General features: G+C 39.5%; 1 protein-coding gene and 1 long non-coding RNA gene across 3 annotated transcripts in view; one reads left to right on the top strand and one right to left on the bottom strand.

The window, feature by feature from the left end:
- The window catches only part of CPED1 (cadherin like and PC-esterase domain containing 1), a 128061-nt gene extending 117725 nt beyond the window's left edge, over window positions 1-10336 (top strand). The window contains exons 21-24 of the mRNA XM_070755454.1: window positions 430-531; window positions 3084-3171; window positions 4998-5144; window positions 6406-10336. Of these exons, the coding sequence (XP_070611555.1) occupies window positions 430-531; window positions 3084-3171; window positions 4998-5144; window positions 6406-6633 (565 nt within the window). The 3' untranslated portion in view covers window positions 6634-10336. The remainder of the gene's footprint in view (window positions 1-429; window positions 532-3083; window positions 3172-4997; window positions 5145-6405) is intronic.
- LOC139169398 (uncharacterized) overlaps window positions 5884-16427 on the bottom strand; it is a 20230-nt gene continuing 9686 nt past the window's right edge. Inside the window, exons 1-4 of one of the 2 annotated variants that reach the window (XR_011559466.1) lie at window positions 9275-9432; window positions 8323-8508; window positions 7631-7694; window positions 5884-6599 (exon numbers count right to left, since the gene is read on the bottom strand). This is a non-coding gene — a long non-coding RNA (uncharacterized lncRNA). Of the gene's footprint in view, window positions 6600-7630; window positions 7695-8322; window positions 8509-9274; window positions 9433-16427 lie in introns of those variants that run through there. The other variant, XR_011559467.1, reaches the window with a different exon arrangement.

Genomic DNA, 16427 nt, shown 5'->3' with positions numbered 1-16427 from the left:
TTCCTTGCATCAGGCATGTGTTGCCTTTGTAGAAATAATAAGTTGTACAATGAAAAATAAGAACAAGTAATAAATGTTTACGTTTAAAATATGCAGAATGATAGCCTGTAATGGAAAATGACATCTGTTTGTGTGGTTAAGAATGGTCTTAGCTGATGTACATGCATATTGCAATGTTGCTAAAATATAAATGCTTCTATTTATTCAAATGGTAGGGCAAAGTTTGTGGCTTGTTGTTGTTGTTATTATTGTTATTATTTTATTCACAAAAACCAGTAATACAAAGCAAATGAGATTGATATGGTGGATTTTGTTATTATTGTTACTTACTGACTTATTGACATTTATTTATTTATTTACTTACTTACTTACTTACTTACTTACTTACTTACTTACTTACTTACTTACTTACTTACTTATTTATTTCAGCTCACAGCCGTTAGAAAATACAGGCCAAACTATACTAGTTATTGGTGGAGTCCAATGGCTTAATTTCAGTCACTTGCATATTATTCAAAAAGTACTAAAACGGTAAGTGTTAATACTGTTGTTGTTAGTTGTCAAGTCGTGTTTGACTCATCGTGACCCCATGGACAACTTCCAGGCCTTCCTATTCTCTACCATTCTCTGGAGTCCATTTAAGTTCACACCTTCTGCTTCAGTGACTCCATCCAGCCACCTCATTCTCGGTTGTCTCCTTCTTTTGCCCTCAATCTTTCCCAGCATTGATCTCCTCTAGGACTGACCAGTTTGATCACTTTGCAGCCCAAGGGACTTGCAGGAATCTTCTCCAGCATCATAGTGCAAAGGCCTCAATTCTTTGACATTCAGCCTTTCTTATGGTCCAACTTTCACAGACATACAGTATGTTGCAACCAGGAAAACCATAGCCTTGACTATACGCACTTTTTCTGCTTTTTAGTATGCTGTCTAGATTTGTCATAGCTTTCCTCCCCTGGAGCAAACGTCTTTTAATTTCTTGGCTGAAGAAATTTAAGACCATCTGCGGTGATCTTGGAACCCAGGAAAATAAAATATGTCAACCCAGGAAAATAAAATATACCTCCATTTCTTCCCCATCTATTTGCCAGAAATTGAGAGGGCTGGATGCCATGATTTAATTTTTCTTAATGTTGAGTTTCAAGCCAACTTTTGCACTCTCCTTCTTCACCTGCATCAAGAGGCTCCTCAGTTGTTTTTGTTTGACATTACACTACATTACACTAATAAAATATTCCTAGTGGCTATTTCCAATATTATTTTTGGCATGTTTAGTCCTTGAGCATTTTTCTAACCAATCATCTGCAGGATCCAGATATTGCCGAATTACAATTCCCTAATAACCCAGCCAATATGGCTAATAGTGATAGATGCTGGGAGTTATTTAACAATATCTAAAGAATGGATTTCCAACTTTTGTGACTTCATTGGCACATGTGTGATTTTGAGCTTTTTTTCCAAAATGGCTGATGTGACTAGGCTTGCTAATTCACAAAACAGTTGCAAGCTGTTGCATATCCACTTGAAAACGACTGATTTTTAGAATGCAACTTGCTATAACCTTCCCTACTATCTTCTTGACTGTTGCATTTGAATTAATGAGCTTATAGACAACTGTTTACAGACCTGTTTAGATTCCAGATGTATTCCTGGAATTAAAGATGACATTGAACCCTTCCCCCTTGCTTTAGAACATTTACTGATAATTGCTTAAATTAAAAAACTAAAAAAGTCAAGGAAAAATGTCTGCAGGCATATTGGCATCTCCAGACCCCTAACTTGGGGAACACAGTTTCATCATTCCCAGATCTATATTTTAAATATGAAATGTAAAATCCAGCTCCACAAAAACATTTCCTTAAAGAGTGGGGAAAGAGGCAAGGCAAGGAAGACATATATTATTGTATCTGAATCCAAAACCTCTGGATGAAGTTGGCTGAGGAATTCCACAATTCCTTGTGTTGAAGTTGGCATGGTTGGAGACCACTGGACCAGATAATTGGAAAAAACTGAATGGCCATCAAAATGTTCATAAGTTTTTTTAAAAATAGACTACAAAAATGCTACTGTGCATCCAAATATACAGCTTACTGAAAAAACCCCCACAATCTTGATGGACCATATATTCACTTGGGCATACACTGCACTTTTGCAGTTCCTGATCACCTAGAAATAAGCATGTAGAAGTCAGTAAATAGATCTCCTGCTTCAGACTGAGAGCTTCTAACTTTATGGAGCTGTTTTTTGAACAGCTGTGGCAGAACATTTTAAAGCCTGTGCTTGAGTAGTAAGTCTCATAGGAAGAAAATTGGAATGGTATGTATACGTGAGAACTGAACTAATTCTTTAATGTTAGGTAGAAATTGCATTTGGAAATTGCAACTCTAATTGAACTTCCTTAGCTAAAATACATGTGTGACAATTTTTGCTGCCATTGCTACAAAGCAGTTTATAACATAGTGCTTGTCTGGGCTTACATATCAGATCTTTGGCATGGGGAGTTATCCAATGTTTTTAGCTAGGCAGAATGAAGTGCATTTTGTCGGATTCTGAGGACATAGAAAACATAAAATAGGTCCATTACAATTTGTGGGCTAATTTACTTGTCCATTTCTTTCAGACCTCTGATCATTCATATCTTGTTTTTCTGAAGATTACCTCTTAGAGTATTCATTTCTCCCCAATTGCTTTCAAGTTTAATCTTGAGTCTGATAAAATATAAAATAGATTGGCATCAAAACTCCATACTTTAAAATAGCTTCTTACGAATATGATTTGATAAAAAATATCTTAAATTGATAACTGTAATCGGCATTAAATTATACCCACAAGGATGATATCTCCAAAGTTATCAAGTTAAAATATTTTTGATTAGATTATATTAGTAATACATGGGACCACTATTACTTTCTCTTTTCATTTAATGTTCAAATTACTAATCAAAAGATTAAGTTGGAAGGCAAAATTTTAAATGAAATGTCATTTTATTGAGCCTGAATATTGTATCAGTGACAATTTCTTAAAATACTGCACCTATGCAAATGCCAAAATAAAAAAATCTATTTTTTTCATTTGCTTTCTAGAATGAATCTCTCAAATATAATGGTAGTGATAAAATCCCTAGGAATGGGCTTTCATCTGCCAGTAGATGGAGTACACACTTTGTCATCAGTAAGTTGCAATTTGTTCATAGCCTATTTAAGTTATTTGTTCTTTAAACCATAATTTTATTTTGCTCAGCATCCTGATTTTAAGAATTGCACTGATTCTGTAATGTTCAAAGTCAAGAACAGGCAAATGTGGGATTCCAAGAAAGTTCTTTATCACTGTAGTACAGAGGAGGGTTGTTCCTGGCTCAGAATGATTCTATAGAATCAGGAACAGGAATTTCCCCACGCTCATCCAACTGGGAGCAATCGGCAGTTGGCCAGGCTCCCAAATCAGCTCTAATGGCGGTGCTTTAGGTGCCGCTATCTTGGTTTTTGATATGTGCTCAGTGTTTTTTGCTTCTGCGCATGTGCAGAACCTTAGTTTTTTACACTGGGCATGCACTTACGTGACACAGCCACATGGCATGCAATGCATGCACACCAGGGATGGATTCTAACCAGGATTGGGTTGCTGCATGGATGGTCTAGTGCGCCATCCCGGTAGGAAAAATGGAAATGCACATGCATTTCTGTGTCCCCAATGCATGCGCCCATACTCCAGTGTGAGGTTTGGCTTTTGCGCATGTGCAGGAAGCAAACTCACATGAGGATGCTCATGCGTGCAAGATTTCACCGATTTTTGTTGGGTTTTTACTTCCGTGCATAGCAGAAGTAAAGAAATCACCAAAAATCAGTGAAATCTCATGTGCAAGAGCATGCTCACGTGAAATTTTGTTTCCTACCTGAAGTCTAATCTCGCACTGGCACACTGGCGCACACCGAACACATGTGCGCCGACACCGGTCACTGGGAGTGCACCGGTAGCACCGGCAATGGGAAGCCCTTCACTGGTTCTAACTTACCTCCCTGCTAGTTATCTTCCTCCCATGGGTATGCTTCTCATTTTGCAAATGTGCGCATGCGCAGTGCCAAAAAATAATAAAAATTCCCCCAAAAGGCATAAACAAGATGGCAATGCATGCACAGTGCTCTAAACTCAGTACTGTACTTGCACATGCGCAGAAGAAGAAAAAAGATCAGAAAAATATTCAAAAATTTAAAAAAGTTCAAAAAAATTCAAAAAAGGAAATGGCATCATCCCTAGACTGGAACCAACAGAAATGGTTACATGATGTCATTGTGATGTCACCGGCAGTTTGCTACTAGTTCAGGTGAACAGTCCAAACTAGGAGGAACCCACCTCTGGCGTGCACCCACACAGCTCAGGAGGAAGTAAACCAGTGGCAAGGTAAGTTAGAACCCACCCCTGTAGTATAGAATAAGATAATCTTGAAAGACTATCAGAGTTGCTGTCTACTCTGCTTTATACCAAGCAAACATCAAGGCAGAATTATTCTGAATATCTTATGTTTTCCATTTCTCAGGACTGAGTAAACATATTTTTGTCCTATAGTAATTTTTTTTTCATAGTAGCTAGGAAACTTTCAATAAGATAAAAATAATCTAAGATAAAATTGAATTTCAGCCCCATAATGAGTTTGAAGGAATGCATCACTAATTATATACAGTGTTACTAATAGTTTTGTGTCCTCTCATTTATCAATACATATAGGATTAGAGGTATCTAAAATATATTTTATTTCTGTAATAATTTCTCCTTCCCTCTTTTTATTTCTCTTCCTCTCTTTCTCTGTTGTATTATGTTTATTTTAAGAAGATGAATGTGTGAATTGTTTTATCGTAGGCACTCTTGTTTTTACTCAACAAAAAAGTTGAGTTGTTCTTCTCAAATTTCCATTCAAATCATTTGTTTGCTTACCCTTCTTCTATTCAAACAGAAACTAGAAATAAAAATGTTGATGTGAGGTGTCTTGATTTAAACTGCAGGCAGAAATACAGAATTTGTGGAAAGAAAATCTTGCTATTCTAAACACTGCAAAACACTACGGCTATGAGGTGGTTGATACTTTCATTATTACAATGGGACGGTACAAGGAATTTTTGCAAGGGAAATGTGGATGTCATTTTCATGAGGTAAGAATGTGAGGTTAGTGCTTCAGCCTGGGTATTTATACACTTTAAACTTTGTCCTACATTAATGAAAACATTGGAAATATAGCTATATTTTGGCAATATATCATAAGCATTTTACAGTTAAACCAATTATGGATAAATATAATTGAACATGGTGCAAAGATGTAGAATGAATTGAGAAGAAGAAAAATAGCTTATTCTGTGTTGATGACAATAGAGCACTGAAATTCTAGATAATCCAGATGCCTTCTGTTGGAAGAGGAGGAAGGACAGGCAAAGGTAAAGGGGAAGCAACTGGTAGTCTTTTTTTTCCTTTGGAATAATAGAATTGGAAGGAATCCTGGAGGTCTTCTAGACCAACACCCTATTCAAGTGGGAGACCCTATACCAGTGATGGTGGACCTATGGCATGGGTGCCAGAGGTGGCACACAAAGCCATATCTACTGGCACGCAAGCCATTGCCCTAGTTCAACTCCAAATGCATGTGTGCTGGCCAACTGATTTTTGGCTTGCACAGAGGCTGTGGGAAAGCAATTTTGGCTTCCAGAGAGCCTCCGCGGGGATGGGGAGGGCAGTTTTACCCTGATTTCTATGCTTGTGTACTCCTAGGTACTCCTCAATTTATTATCCTAATTGAACCTGCCTATTACTTTTATAAGTCCTGATAGTCGTAATACATTTAACCCAATTTTGCTACCTTTTGTTTGGTGGTTATTAAATGAACACCATAGTCATTAAATGAGTCATCCATTTATTTGAAGCTGTTTTTTTTTAAAAATGACAAAAATAACTGACAATAAAAAGAAAAATAAATGCCAACTTTCAACAAAAGTGTCATAAAATGCAGTCATAGGACCATAAATGCAGCCCAGTTGCCAAATGCATGAAGTAGCATCACAAGACTGGAAAGGCAACCACCATAACTTCAAATCTGGGCCATAAATAACCCCCAGGTAGGTCAATCAGAACTTCAAATGGTGATTGGATTACCATATGTGTTCTATGTACCAACAAGGTTAATCACCATTAACCTTGTTGGTAGATAGAACTAAGCTGCAGAGAAGAAAGGATAAGAACCAACTTTACCACTTTTCAATACTGCATTGTAAAGATCTTTAAATGATTGGAGAATAAAATAACAGTAATTATTAATGACTACATTGTGACGCATATATCGCTTGGACTGAAAAATTTTTGCATGAAACATTGTTGGAACATTGGCATCAATACCTTGCAAACCATTGCTTCCATGTCTTTCAGGTGGTGAAATCAAAGGCATCTGAAAAAAGCTTTCCTGTAGCAACAACATTCTCAAGACCTTATGTTCTTGGCAAATATTTCAACCACCAAAGTAACCTTGCAAAACTGCAAGTTTATGCATCCAATTCTCAATCTCCTTATCATGTGAGAGGCCCAATCAATCAAGTTTATTCTGAAATACTCCTCAGCAGGATCTGTGGGAACAACAGAAAGGATGTCAGCGTGTAATTTTGAATGTTAGGCATATAGAGCTCAAAGACTCTCCACTTTCCCATGGAGTGGCCCACTGATCCTCTCAGATTTAGTACACATTTCTCTGAAAGGCGGAACAGATTAGCATAATTCAAGACATGTGGGCATTTCATCAAAGCCTTAGAAAATCAAGATGGATCTTCATAGCTTTGTGGTTTCAGAGGGAGAAATGTGGGCATTTCATCAAAGCCTTAGAAAATCAAGATGGATCTTCATAGCTTTGTGGTTTCAGAGGGAGAAACAGAAGTGCAAGTGGCAAAAGCAAGAAGAGTTACTTGAAATAGTGCCCAACATTAAATCAGATGTAAGCTAACGTTATGCAATATTGTATGATAGAATGTACTGCAATGCACTATCTCATTCCATGTTTAAATTTTGTGATTATAAATGAAAATAGCAATAGAAGAAAATGTACTTTTAGCATTTGCATTGAAGAAATGATGGCATTAGACTGCAAAAAAAGAGAAGAAAATCTCACAAGAGATTTTTGTCCAAACTGATTATGTGCCATCAAGTCAATTTCAACTCGCAGTGACCACACAGATAAATCTTTTTCCATGATGGATGTTCAGAACTTGGTCTTTTAGTTCTTCCGAAACTCTACACATCACCCAAACTCAACGCGTCCACCTCGTTGCTGGTCCTCTTCTTCTCTTTCTTTCCATCCTTCCCAGCATTACAACCTTCTCTAGATCTCTTGACACAATGTGTCCAAAGCAGGATAATTTGAGCTGAATCTAGTGAGGATTTTTGGTTGATCTTGTTCAAATTAACCTGAGTTATATTCAAAATGCTAGGTAACTTCCACCTGTTGCTCCTATTGTAGTGATTAAGGTTACACAAATACCATATGGCTGCATGAAGAAGTTTTATTCCTTCTTCTTTGTCCTCTGTTGTTAAGTTGATGCATGCTTCAAAATGTCTGTCTGCCAACGGAAGCAAAACTTTAAAGAAAACTGCCCAATATAAATACCTTTATTTTATGACATTACATTTTCCTTCTTCCTCCTCCAGTAGTGGAATTGAATGGAGATCTACTAAACAAAATTATTCTACTGGTTAGCAAAATAATTTAAAAATGGGGAAAGAAGCTTCAACTTGTAACTTGGATCAAGGTAGTATAAGACAAGATCCAGTCTGGTGTAATGATTAAGGTATCATGAATCAAGGCAAATATAATTGTCCTAAGACAATGGTGCAGGGTCCAATCTGGATAAGTCACTGGGTCTGGGAGCAGAAGTTTAGTCTCTCAAACCTTCGAACACGTGCTAGAACCCATCCTCAGGGAACTTCTCTCTGCAGCAGGAATGTCAAACTCAAGGCTCGAGGGCCAGATTCGGCCTATGGGGTGCTTAGATCTGGCATGCAGGGCCACCCTGGAGACAGTGGACCGATCTGTGGTGCCTTTGCCCACAAAAACAGAGCCCTGGAGAGCTGTGTGTGGCATTCCTGGGTTCTTTTTTTGCTGGCAGGGGGTTGCAGAAGGCCATCACAGCTGAAAACGGAGCTCACCACAGGCGTCCTCAACATGAGAGAGCTGGCCATACCCAACCTGGCCATGCCCATCCCAAGATCAAACACAACCCTGATGAAATTGAGTTTGACACTCCTGCTCTATAGGAATGTGTCCTGTGGAGTATTCTATGCTTGGTATTTATGTGATACCTGGTTGGGTGTGGCTTCTTATTAGTTGATTGTGCTGTGGGTATTGATGGCGGGCTATTAAGTTGTTGGCTGTTGTTTCCTTGTGCTGCCAAGTCCTCAGCTCCAAAATATCTGATAGGCTAGTGGTAAATCAGCATTCCAGTTGCTTAACAAGGAGCCCATTTATCCGGCTTCAATCATTTCAGTCTACAGAGAGGGGCGGCATACAAATCTAATTAATAATAATAATAATAATAATAATAATAATAATAATAATAATAATAATTTCCCTATGTATCTTTGCACCTGCTCGGCCAAGGCATCAGGCTAGAAAAGGTATCAGGCTAGAAACTAAAAAACTGTAAATTCTAGTTCCACCTTAGGCATAAAGCCATCTGGATGAGCTTGGGTCAGCCATTTTCTCTCAATGCCAGGAAGTAGGCCAGGGATGTCAAACTCAATTTAATTGAGGAACCCATCAGGATTGTGTTTGACCTCAGGAGACAGGGTGGGTGTGGCTGGGGTGAGTGTGACCAGTTTGCAGTCACTTGTGTCAGGGGCACCTATGGTCGTCCAAGTGAGTTCCATTTTCAGCTGCGGAGTTCAAGAAGGCTGTACACAGCCCTCCCAAGTTTCGTTTTTGCTGGCAGAAAGCAACAGAAAGCTTCACAGCCAAAAAAGTTTTTGCTGGCAGAGGCATCATCGGCCGGTGCTTTGCTGTTTCTAGGGTGACCCCGTGGGCCAGATTTAAGCATCTTGTGGGCCTCCAGGCTTTGAGTTTGACATGCCTGAAGTAGACAATGGCAAACAAATTCTGACAAACCTTGCCAAAAAAACCTGCATAGATTGTCCACTCCAGGCAATCTCTAAGAATCAGACATGACTGAATAGAAGGGAAAAAAAGTATAAAAGGGAGTGGTTTCCTTAAAACCTTGTCAAGAGATTTGAATCCATAGCAATACTTCTGACTTACATTTTTTAGCAATATGATGTATACACGCTGTATTTTCTTTTGCTCTGCCAGAAATCACGCCCGAAGTCTAAGGAGATTACAGAAATCTCGATACAGTACTAGTGCTCAGATTTTGTATATGCCTGACAGCCCAGTTTACCTTGTTCAGTGTGTATTGCCAAAAGAACCATAGCAACAGCAACAACAAAACAATTTCATTTTCTTGCAGTGACCTTGCAAGCGTTATCTGCAGGGTATGGATGGTAAAAGAGGTCAAAATGTTAGCCATGACAATAGGTCACACATTTTTTTAAAAAAATGGAAAGCGTTCATTTCACCATCATAGATGCTTTCTTGCCTTTTCTGTTATATCCTGCAGACACCACCATTCCCTGCATCTGGATACATATTTTACCTTTGCTCATTTCACTGATGCTAGAATGCAGTATTCTCAAAATTTCTCTCCTGAATATAAATATTTTAATAACCTTACAGAAATGATTATGCATGTATCTCAAATGAAAAACTCCACACCTAGTCTAAACTTGAAGTAACTTGTATTAGTGCCAAAAGGTAAACCTGATAGATAAACTTGACTTACTGAAGAGTCTTATAATACTTATATTTACTTATAACTTAAATATCCCTATGGATACAAATTCTGATTTAACAACAGCAACACTGAAAGGCGAGCCAGGTTTCAGAGAGCAAGATTACCTTCCAACAGAAGCAAATATTTAAAGAAGATTCCCTGTATAAATACCTTTATACTGAAAGCAATGTTAAAGTTGAACTCATACATAAAGTCTTTTTTTAAAAAAAAAAGCTATAATGAATTCTGGTTGTGTAATAGATTTCATGCTGGCAAATGTGCAATGTGAATTCTGAAGGTTCACCATTACATGGTTATCCTATGCTGTACTTCACTATGTTTCGTGTTTCTCGGATGTCGCTTTTTTGAAAGCATCATTACAGTGCTTTATTTTTTTATGGCATATTTTATGTAAACTTATCACTGTAACATGCAAATCAACCTAATATGAATATGGACCATAGATGTTTATCAGTGATATCTAAATTGTAATTAGGCAAAGGTAAATATGTATAAAATAAACATCGATACACCGTATAATATATTTTGTATATGAGTATCTTTTTAATTGGCATGTGACAACAGATTAGTGAAAACATCATGCAGGCGGATCTCAACTTAAAGCTACAGTTGAGCCCCAAATTTCTGTTGCTAATCAAGATATTTGTTACGGGAGGTTTGCACCATTCAATAACTTTTCTTGCCACATTTGTTACGTGAATCATTGCAATTTCTAAGTTAGTTGCATGGTTGTTAATTGAATCTGGCTTCCTCATTGGCTTTGCTTGTCAGAAAATCACAAAAGCTGACTACATGACCCCAAGACACTGCAACTATCATAAATATATGTCAGTTTCCAAGCATCCAAATGTTGATCATGTGTAATGGTTGTAAGTGTGAAAAGTCATTTTTTTCATTGTTGTTGTAACTTCAAACAGGTGCCAAATGAACTGTTGTAAATTGAGGACTACTTGTTTTCTCACCCATATTGAGTTGCAGAGCATCTTGATGAAGAGCTGTAACCTAAACATCCTGTGAAACAATATGGCCACACTGATTTTATTGAATCTTTTTAGGGATAATGCACAGCAATGTCTTGATATTTTATATCCATGCATCAGAATATTTTCAGATGGCATCAGAGTGTCTGCTCAGACTCATTTACGGATTAAGAACTTAAGACATCTATAAAGGGCAACCCAAGATTTCTGACTAATAATAGTCATCTTCAACCAGGGCCGCCGATAGGCCGTCAGGGGCCCGGCCAAATTTAAAAATGGGGGCCCCCCGGTTTTGCCGGCCCCCTGGCACAGGCGCAGTACCGGCCCTCTCTTGCCGGCCGCCTGCCTAACCAACAGGAGCGGGACTCATTCGCAAGAAAAAGGCGCGCCCAGGACTCGAAGCCCTGATGGAGCCTTTGGCAGCGCGGTCCTCCCAGAATAAAGTAAAGCACTTGGCAAAGGTCGGAGCCCCTTCGGGGGGGTGGAGGCGTTGGGGAACGAGGCTTGGGCAGCTGGGCGCTCGCCTCATCCAGGCCCGGGCCGGCAGAGTACAGTGATACCTCATCTTACAAATGCCTCATCATACAAACTTTTCGAGATACAAACCCGGGGTTTAAGATTTTTTTGCCTCTTCTTACAAACTATTTTCACCTTACAAACCCACCGCCGCCGCTGGGATGCCCCGCCTCCGGACTTCCATTGCCAGCAAAGCACCTGTTTAAACGGGCACTTTGCTGGCAACGGAAGTTTGGAGGTGGGGTTTCCCTGTGAGCGGAGTCTCAGTGAAATCGCAGCATCGCAAAAACACAGAGGTCCAGGGGTGGGGTTTCGAGGACTTCGGTGTTTTTGCGATGCTGCGATTTCACTGATGCTCCCTTCGCTGGGAAACCCTACTTCTGGACTTCCGTTGCCAGCAAAGTGCTCATTTTTGTGATGCTGGGATTCCCCTGCTGGGATTCCCCTGCAGCATTGCAAAAACACAGAAGTCTGGAGGTGGGGTTTCCCATGGAGGGGAGCCACAGGGGAATTCCAGCAGTGCAAAAACTGATGCTTCGTCTGGCAAAAGGGGTGAATTTTGGGCTTGCACGCATTAATCGCTTTTCCATTGATTCCTATGGGAAACATTGTTTCGTCTTACAAACTTTTCACCTTAAGAACCTCATCCCAGAACCAATTAAGTTTGTAAGACGAGGTATCACTGTAGTTTGCTTTTGCACCCTGTCTTGAGCTCCGTTGGTGCCAACCCGGCCCTCCCCACTTCAGAGAGAGGGTGGGAGAAAGAGAGAGAGAGAAAAAGGGATAGAAAGAAAGGGAGGGGGAGGGGGAGAGAAAGAGAGAGAGAGATAAAAAGAGGAAGAGAGACGGAGGGAGAGAAAGAGATAGAAAGAGACAAAGAGAGAGAGAAAAAGAGATAAAGGGAGATAAAAAGGGGAAAAAAGAGAGAACAGAGAGATAAAAAGAGAAAGAGAGAAAGAGAGGAGGAGGGAGAGAAAGAGAGAAAGTGAAAGAAAGATAGAAGGGGAGAGAGGGAGAGAAAGAAATAGAGAAAGTGAAAGAGAGAGGGAGGGAGAGAAAGAGAGAGAAAGAGAGAAAGAGAGGGGGAGAGAGAAAAAAGAGAGAAAGAGATATAAAGAGAAAGAGAGAGAGAAAGAGAGACAAAAAGAGAAAGAGAGGGAGAGAAAGAGAAAAAGAGAAAGAGAAAAAGAGAGAAAGGGAGAGAAAAAGAGAAAAAGAAAGAAAAGGAGAGAGAGAAAGAGATAAAAAGAGAAAGAGAGAGAGAAAGAGAGAGAGAGAGAGCGAGAAAAGCAGGTGGGGGGGCACACCTATTTTGCCAGCCCTCGGATGGGCCATAGGGATCTGGTGTATGTGGAGGGAGGGGTCCCCAGCTTCTGTTCTGCAGAGGGGAAGCCAAAGCCCCCGCATGGGTTATGCAGAATGCCAGTGTTTGGGGCAAGGTGGGGGGTAGGGGTCTTCCTTAACTCCCATTTCTTTGGCGGGGCTAAGAGGCCTGCCTAGCAGGGCTGGTGTGTTGTTGAAGGTCTTGTCGAGGGAGACCAGTGGAGCCCCCCCCCCCGCTCCCATCCCCAGGGAAGGGGGTTCTGGCATCACTACCAATGGCTTTGGAAAGAAGCCCCCGGCCTCTTCAGGGGGTGGAGGGAGGGGTCCGTAGTGCAGGGCTGGACAATGGCTGAAGACCAGTTGACTGCAGCTTTCAGAATTCCTCAGCCAGGAATATGGAGAAGACAGTTTGAAAATTTAAAAGGGAAGGAGGGAGGGAGGGAGGAAAAGAAAAAGAAGAGAAAAAGGAAAGAAAGAAAAAGAAAAAAGAAAGAAAGAGAAAGAAAGAAAGAAAGAGGAAGGAAGGAAGGAAGGAAGGAAGGGGATGGGGAGGGAGGAAGGAAAAGAAAAACAAAAGGAGAAAAAAGAAAGAAACAGGGAAGGAAGGAAGGAAGAAGGGAGGGGGCCCCAGACACTTAGGCTGTATGGGGCCCCAAAATTCCTGATGGCGGCCCTGTCTTCAACCATGTTGTATACATATTGTATCTTCATCAGACTGTTTATTGCTCAGAAATTATCCAGAATTATTAGCCTCTGGTATCACTATTTTGCTTACCCCACTTCCCAGGTGTCATATTATGACACTGAAAACATTAGACTATAATTACAAATAAAATACATTTGACAAATGTTAGCATATAAAAAAGCAATTCTCTTCTCAATTTGATCTTGCTCCAATGGCAGGACAAGAATCAAGGCAGTTGGAGATGGTCTGGGTGCAGTGGTTGACCAGGGCTTCTTTCGTGACTTGCTGTACTCTTAGCTTGCAGAGACTACCTTCATGACCGTAGTCCAAGTCTAGTAGATTTCATCTGCTCAGTCTGCTGGATTCTGTCTCCATATGCTCAGGATATACAAGTCCCTATCTCATTGAAGGTTGATGATGCATTGACTACGCTCAACCTGGCTTGGTCAGCCTGTCAAAGCTGTTGTCCAGAGTGTGGCCACTGTGCATGCTATAACTACTGGAAGCCACAGGAGAGAGCTGAGTGACAGGTGGGGACCAAAGGTGAACAAGTTGCCCTAAAAGCTACCCTAAAATGAGTTGCCGTAAAGCGACACGACATTCTCCTACATCAGAGGTGCTACCCCTCCCTGAATACCCCTTACACCCCACAAATTGAGGACTACCTCTACTGTGAATACTACTTGAATATATTTTTAAGTGAAGTGCAGTATACAAAACCCCCTTAATTCTTACATATATTTATCTGGGACCAATCCCTAGTAGACTCTACTGGGTTTATTTCTGAGTGCTGGGTTGCAAGTCAAAATTTTACTTTTGCAAAGTTCCTTGGTATTACTTGAAACCAAGTCCTAAAGAATGGTGTTGTTACCACAAGTATAAACACACTATAGGTTTTTTTTCATCTGCATGCTGAGAAATGTCTTTAGACTTCATCTGTTTACTTACCTGACTACACACAAGAATGCAACTGAAGTTTTCCTTCATAGTGGTGAGAACATTCCCTTTATTTGTTATTGCATTGTTTTTCAAAAAAAATGTAGGAGTGGAGAAAAGTGTGTGTGTGTGCAAATTAATATCTCTTATTCATATTTAACACAGATTATTTTAACATGATGTCAAAGAAACACTGTAAATAAAAATAAGCAGTATATGTGCCATTTGGAGCAGACCAATCTACTACGTGCTAATGTATACAGAATATAGTAAATTCTGATCATGAACTATGCAAATAGTTTGCATTTTACTTTCTTAGTGTTCCTTTGACCTATTAAGGAATGGATCTTGAGACTTATGTACCCTCAAAGTATATTTGATGTACCCTCAAATATACTTACTTAATCAAACTTAATCAAGGTTTCACTGAAACCTTCCTGTGTGGCATACTATCTCCCCAAACTTTTTAAAGTTCAAATGAAAGCATTTTAATACTTTGCTGAAACATTCCAGTTAGCACTTCCATGTGACTGGTTTCCATATTGCATTTTGCATTTGGAGCATTGTACTATATCAGGCTAACAACATGGCAAATAATATTGACAAATAATACCTAATATTGGCAAATAATAACTAATATTCTGACTCTGGCTGGGTTCCAGTTACATTGTAAAAAGTACAACTGGCTGATGTGAAAATTAGATGTAACAGATTGGGATAGGGGAGCAATTCAAAGTTTTCAGAGTTAATCAGCATGGAAGTGGATGTAAATAGATTGAGAATTAATATCTATAATTCATTTAGAATAGCTAAACTGTAAAAATGTACTTCCTTTTGCCTGTCAAGGAAACAGTATGCTCCTTCCCATGTTTGGGTATACCAGGTGACTCGACAGAAAAACGTATAATCTTTCTCTGGCTCAGCTGATAAAAGGGAAGAAAACCTGTGACTTAGAGAGTAAAAGCCTAGCTTAGTCAGGCAAATGAGAGGTTCAAAAGCCCAGGTTCGAATCCTGGAAGGGTATGGCTAGCTGATGAAAGCCACGTCTGCTGGAACAAACTTCCAGCAGACGTGGTAGATAAATCCACAGTAACTGAATTTAAACATGCCTGGGATAAACATATATCCATCCTAAGATAAAATACAGAAAATAGTATAAGGGCAGACTAGATGGACCATGAGGTCTTTTTCTGCCGTCAGACTTCTATGTTTCTATGTTTCTAAAAAGCTAGAAATAGATCTATACTAGTCTCCCTTTTAGATTGATGGCAGAAAAAGACCTCATGGTCCATCTAGTCTGCCCTTATACTATTTGCTGTATTTTATCTTAGGATTGATATATGTTTCTCCCAGGCATGTTTAAATTCAGTATATGTATATATTTGTGTGTGTGTGTGTGTTTGTGTGTTTACATACATGCCATCCAATTCCAGAAGGGTATACTTTCCTTAAGCATTTTTGCTCCATTTTAAACATCAGCAGCATAATAACATAAATGATCCACTTTAACCATGTGTGTCTTTAACTCACAAACCACAATTAAAAAAAATATATAGGTACCATATTTCCCCCAAAATAAGACCTGTCTTATATTTCTTGAACCCCGAAATGGTCTTATTGCCGTGCACTGAAAAGCCTGATTGGGCTTATTATCAGGGGATGTCTTATCTTGAAGAAAACAGGGCATTGATTCGGTTGGTTTATGTTTTAATAAAAAAAAGAGAGGGTGTCATCCTGTTTTATTCTCATAGATGGGGTGGAGGGCTGGGCAACAATAGCAACTTTATGACCTGTGGACTTCATCTCCCCGAATTTAGGAACCAACCATGTTGGAAGTTGAAATCCACAGTTGTAAAGTTGCTAAAAATTGCTCATCCTGTGATTGATCACTCCACCATCTTGAAAACATCTTTAGGTCACAAAAATAATTGTACTGTGACATCCTGCTGACAGCCTACCTTCCCTTTCTTGCTGTCCCCTTTTATTCGTACTCATTTCCTGTGTTCCTATCCATGTTTATACCGGTTTTCTTGTACATGTTTGACAAAATAGATAGATAGATAGATAGATAGATAGATAGATAGATAGATAGATAGATAGATAGATGATAGATAGATAGAT

The sequence above is a fragment of the Erythrolamprus reginae genome, chromosome 6 (genome assembly GCF_031021105.1).
Source record: "Erythrolamprus reginae isolate rEryReg1 chromosome 6, rEryReg1.hap1, whole genome shotgun sequence".
Lineage (NCBI taxonomy): Eukaryota > Metazoa > Chordata > Lepidosauria > Squamata > Dipsadidae > Erythrolamprus > Erythrolamprus reginae.
This window is presented reverse-complemented; position numbering and strand designations above follow the sequence as displayed.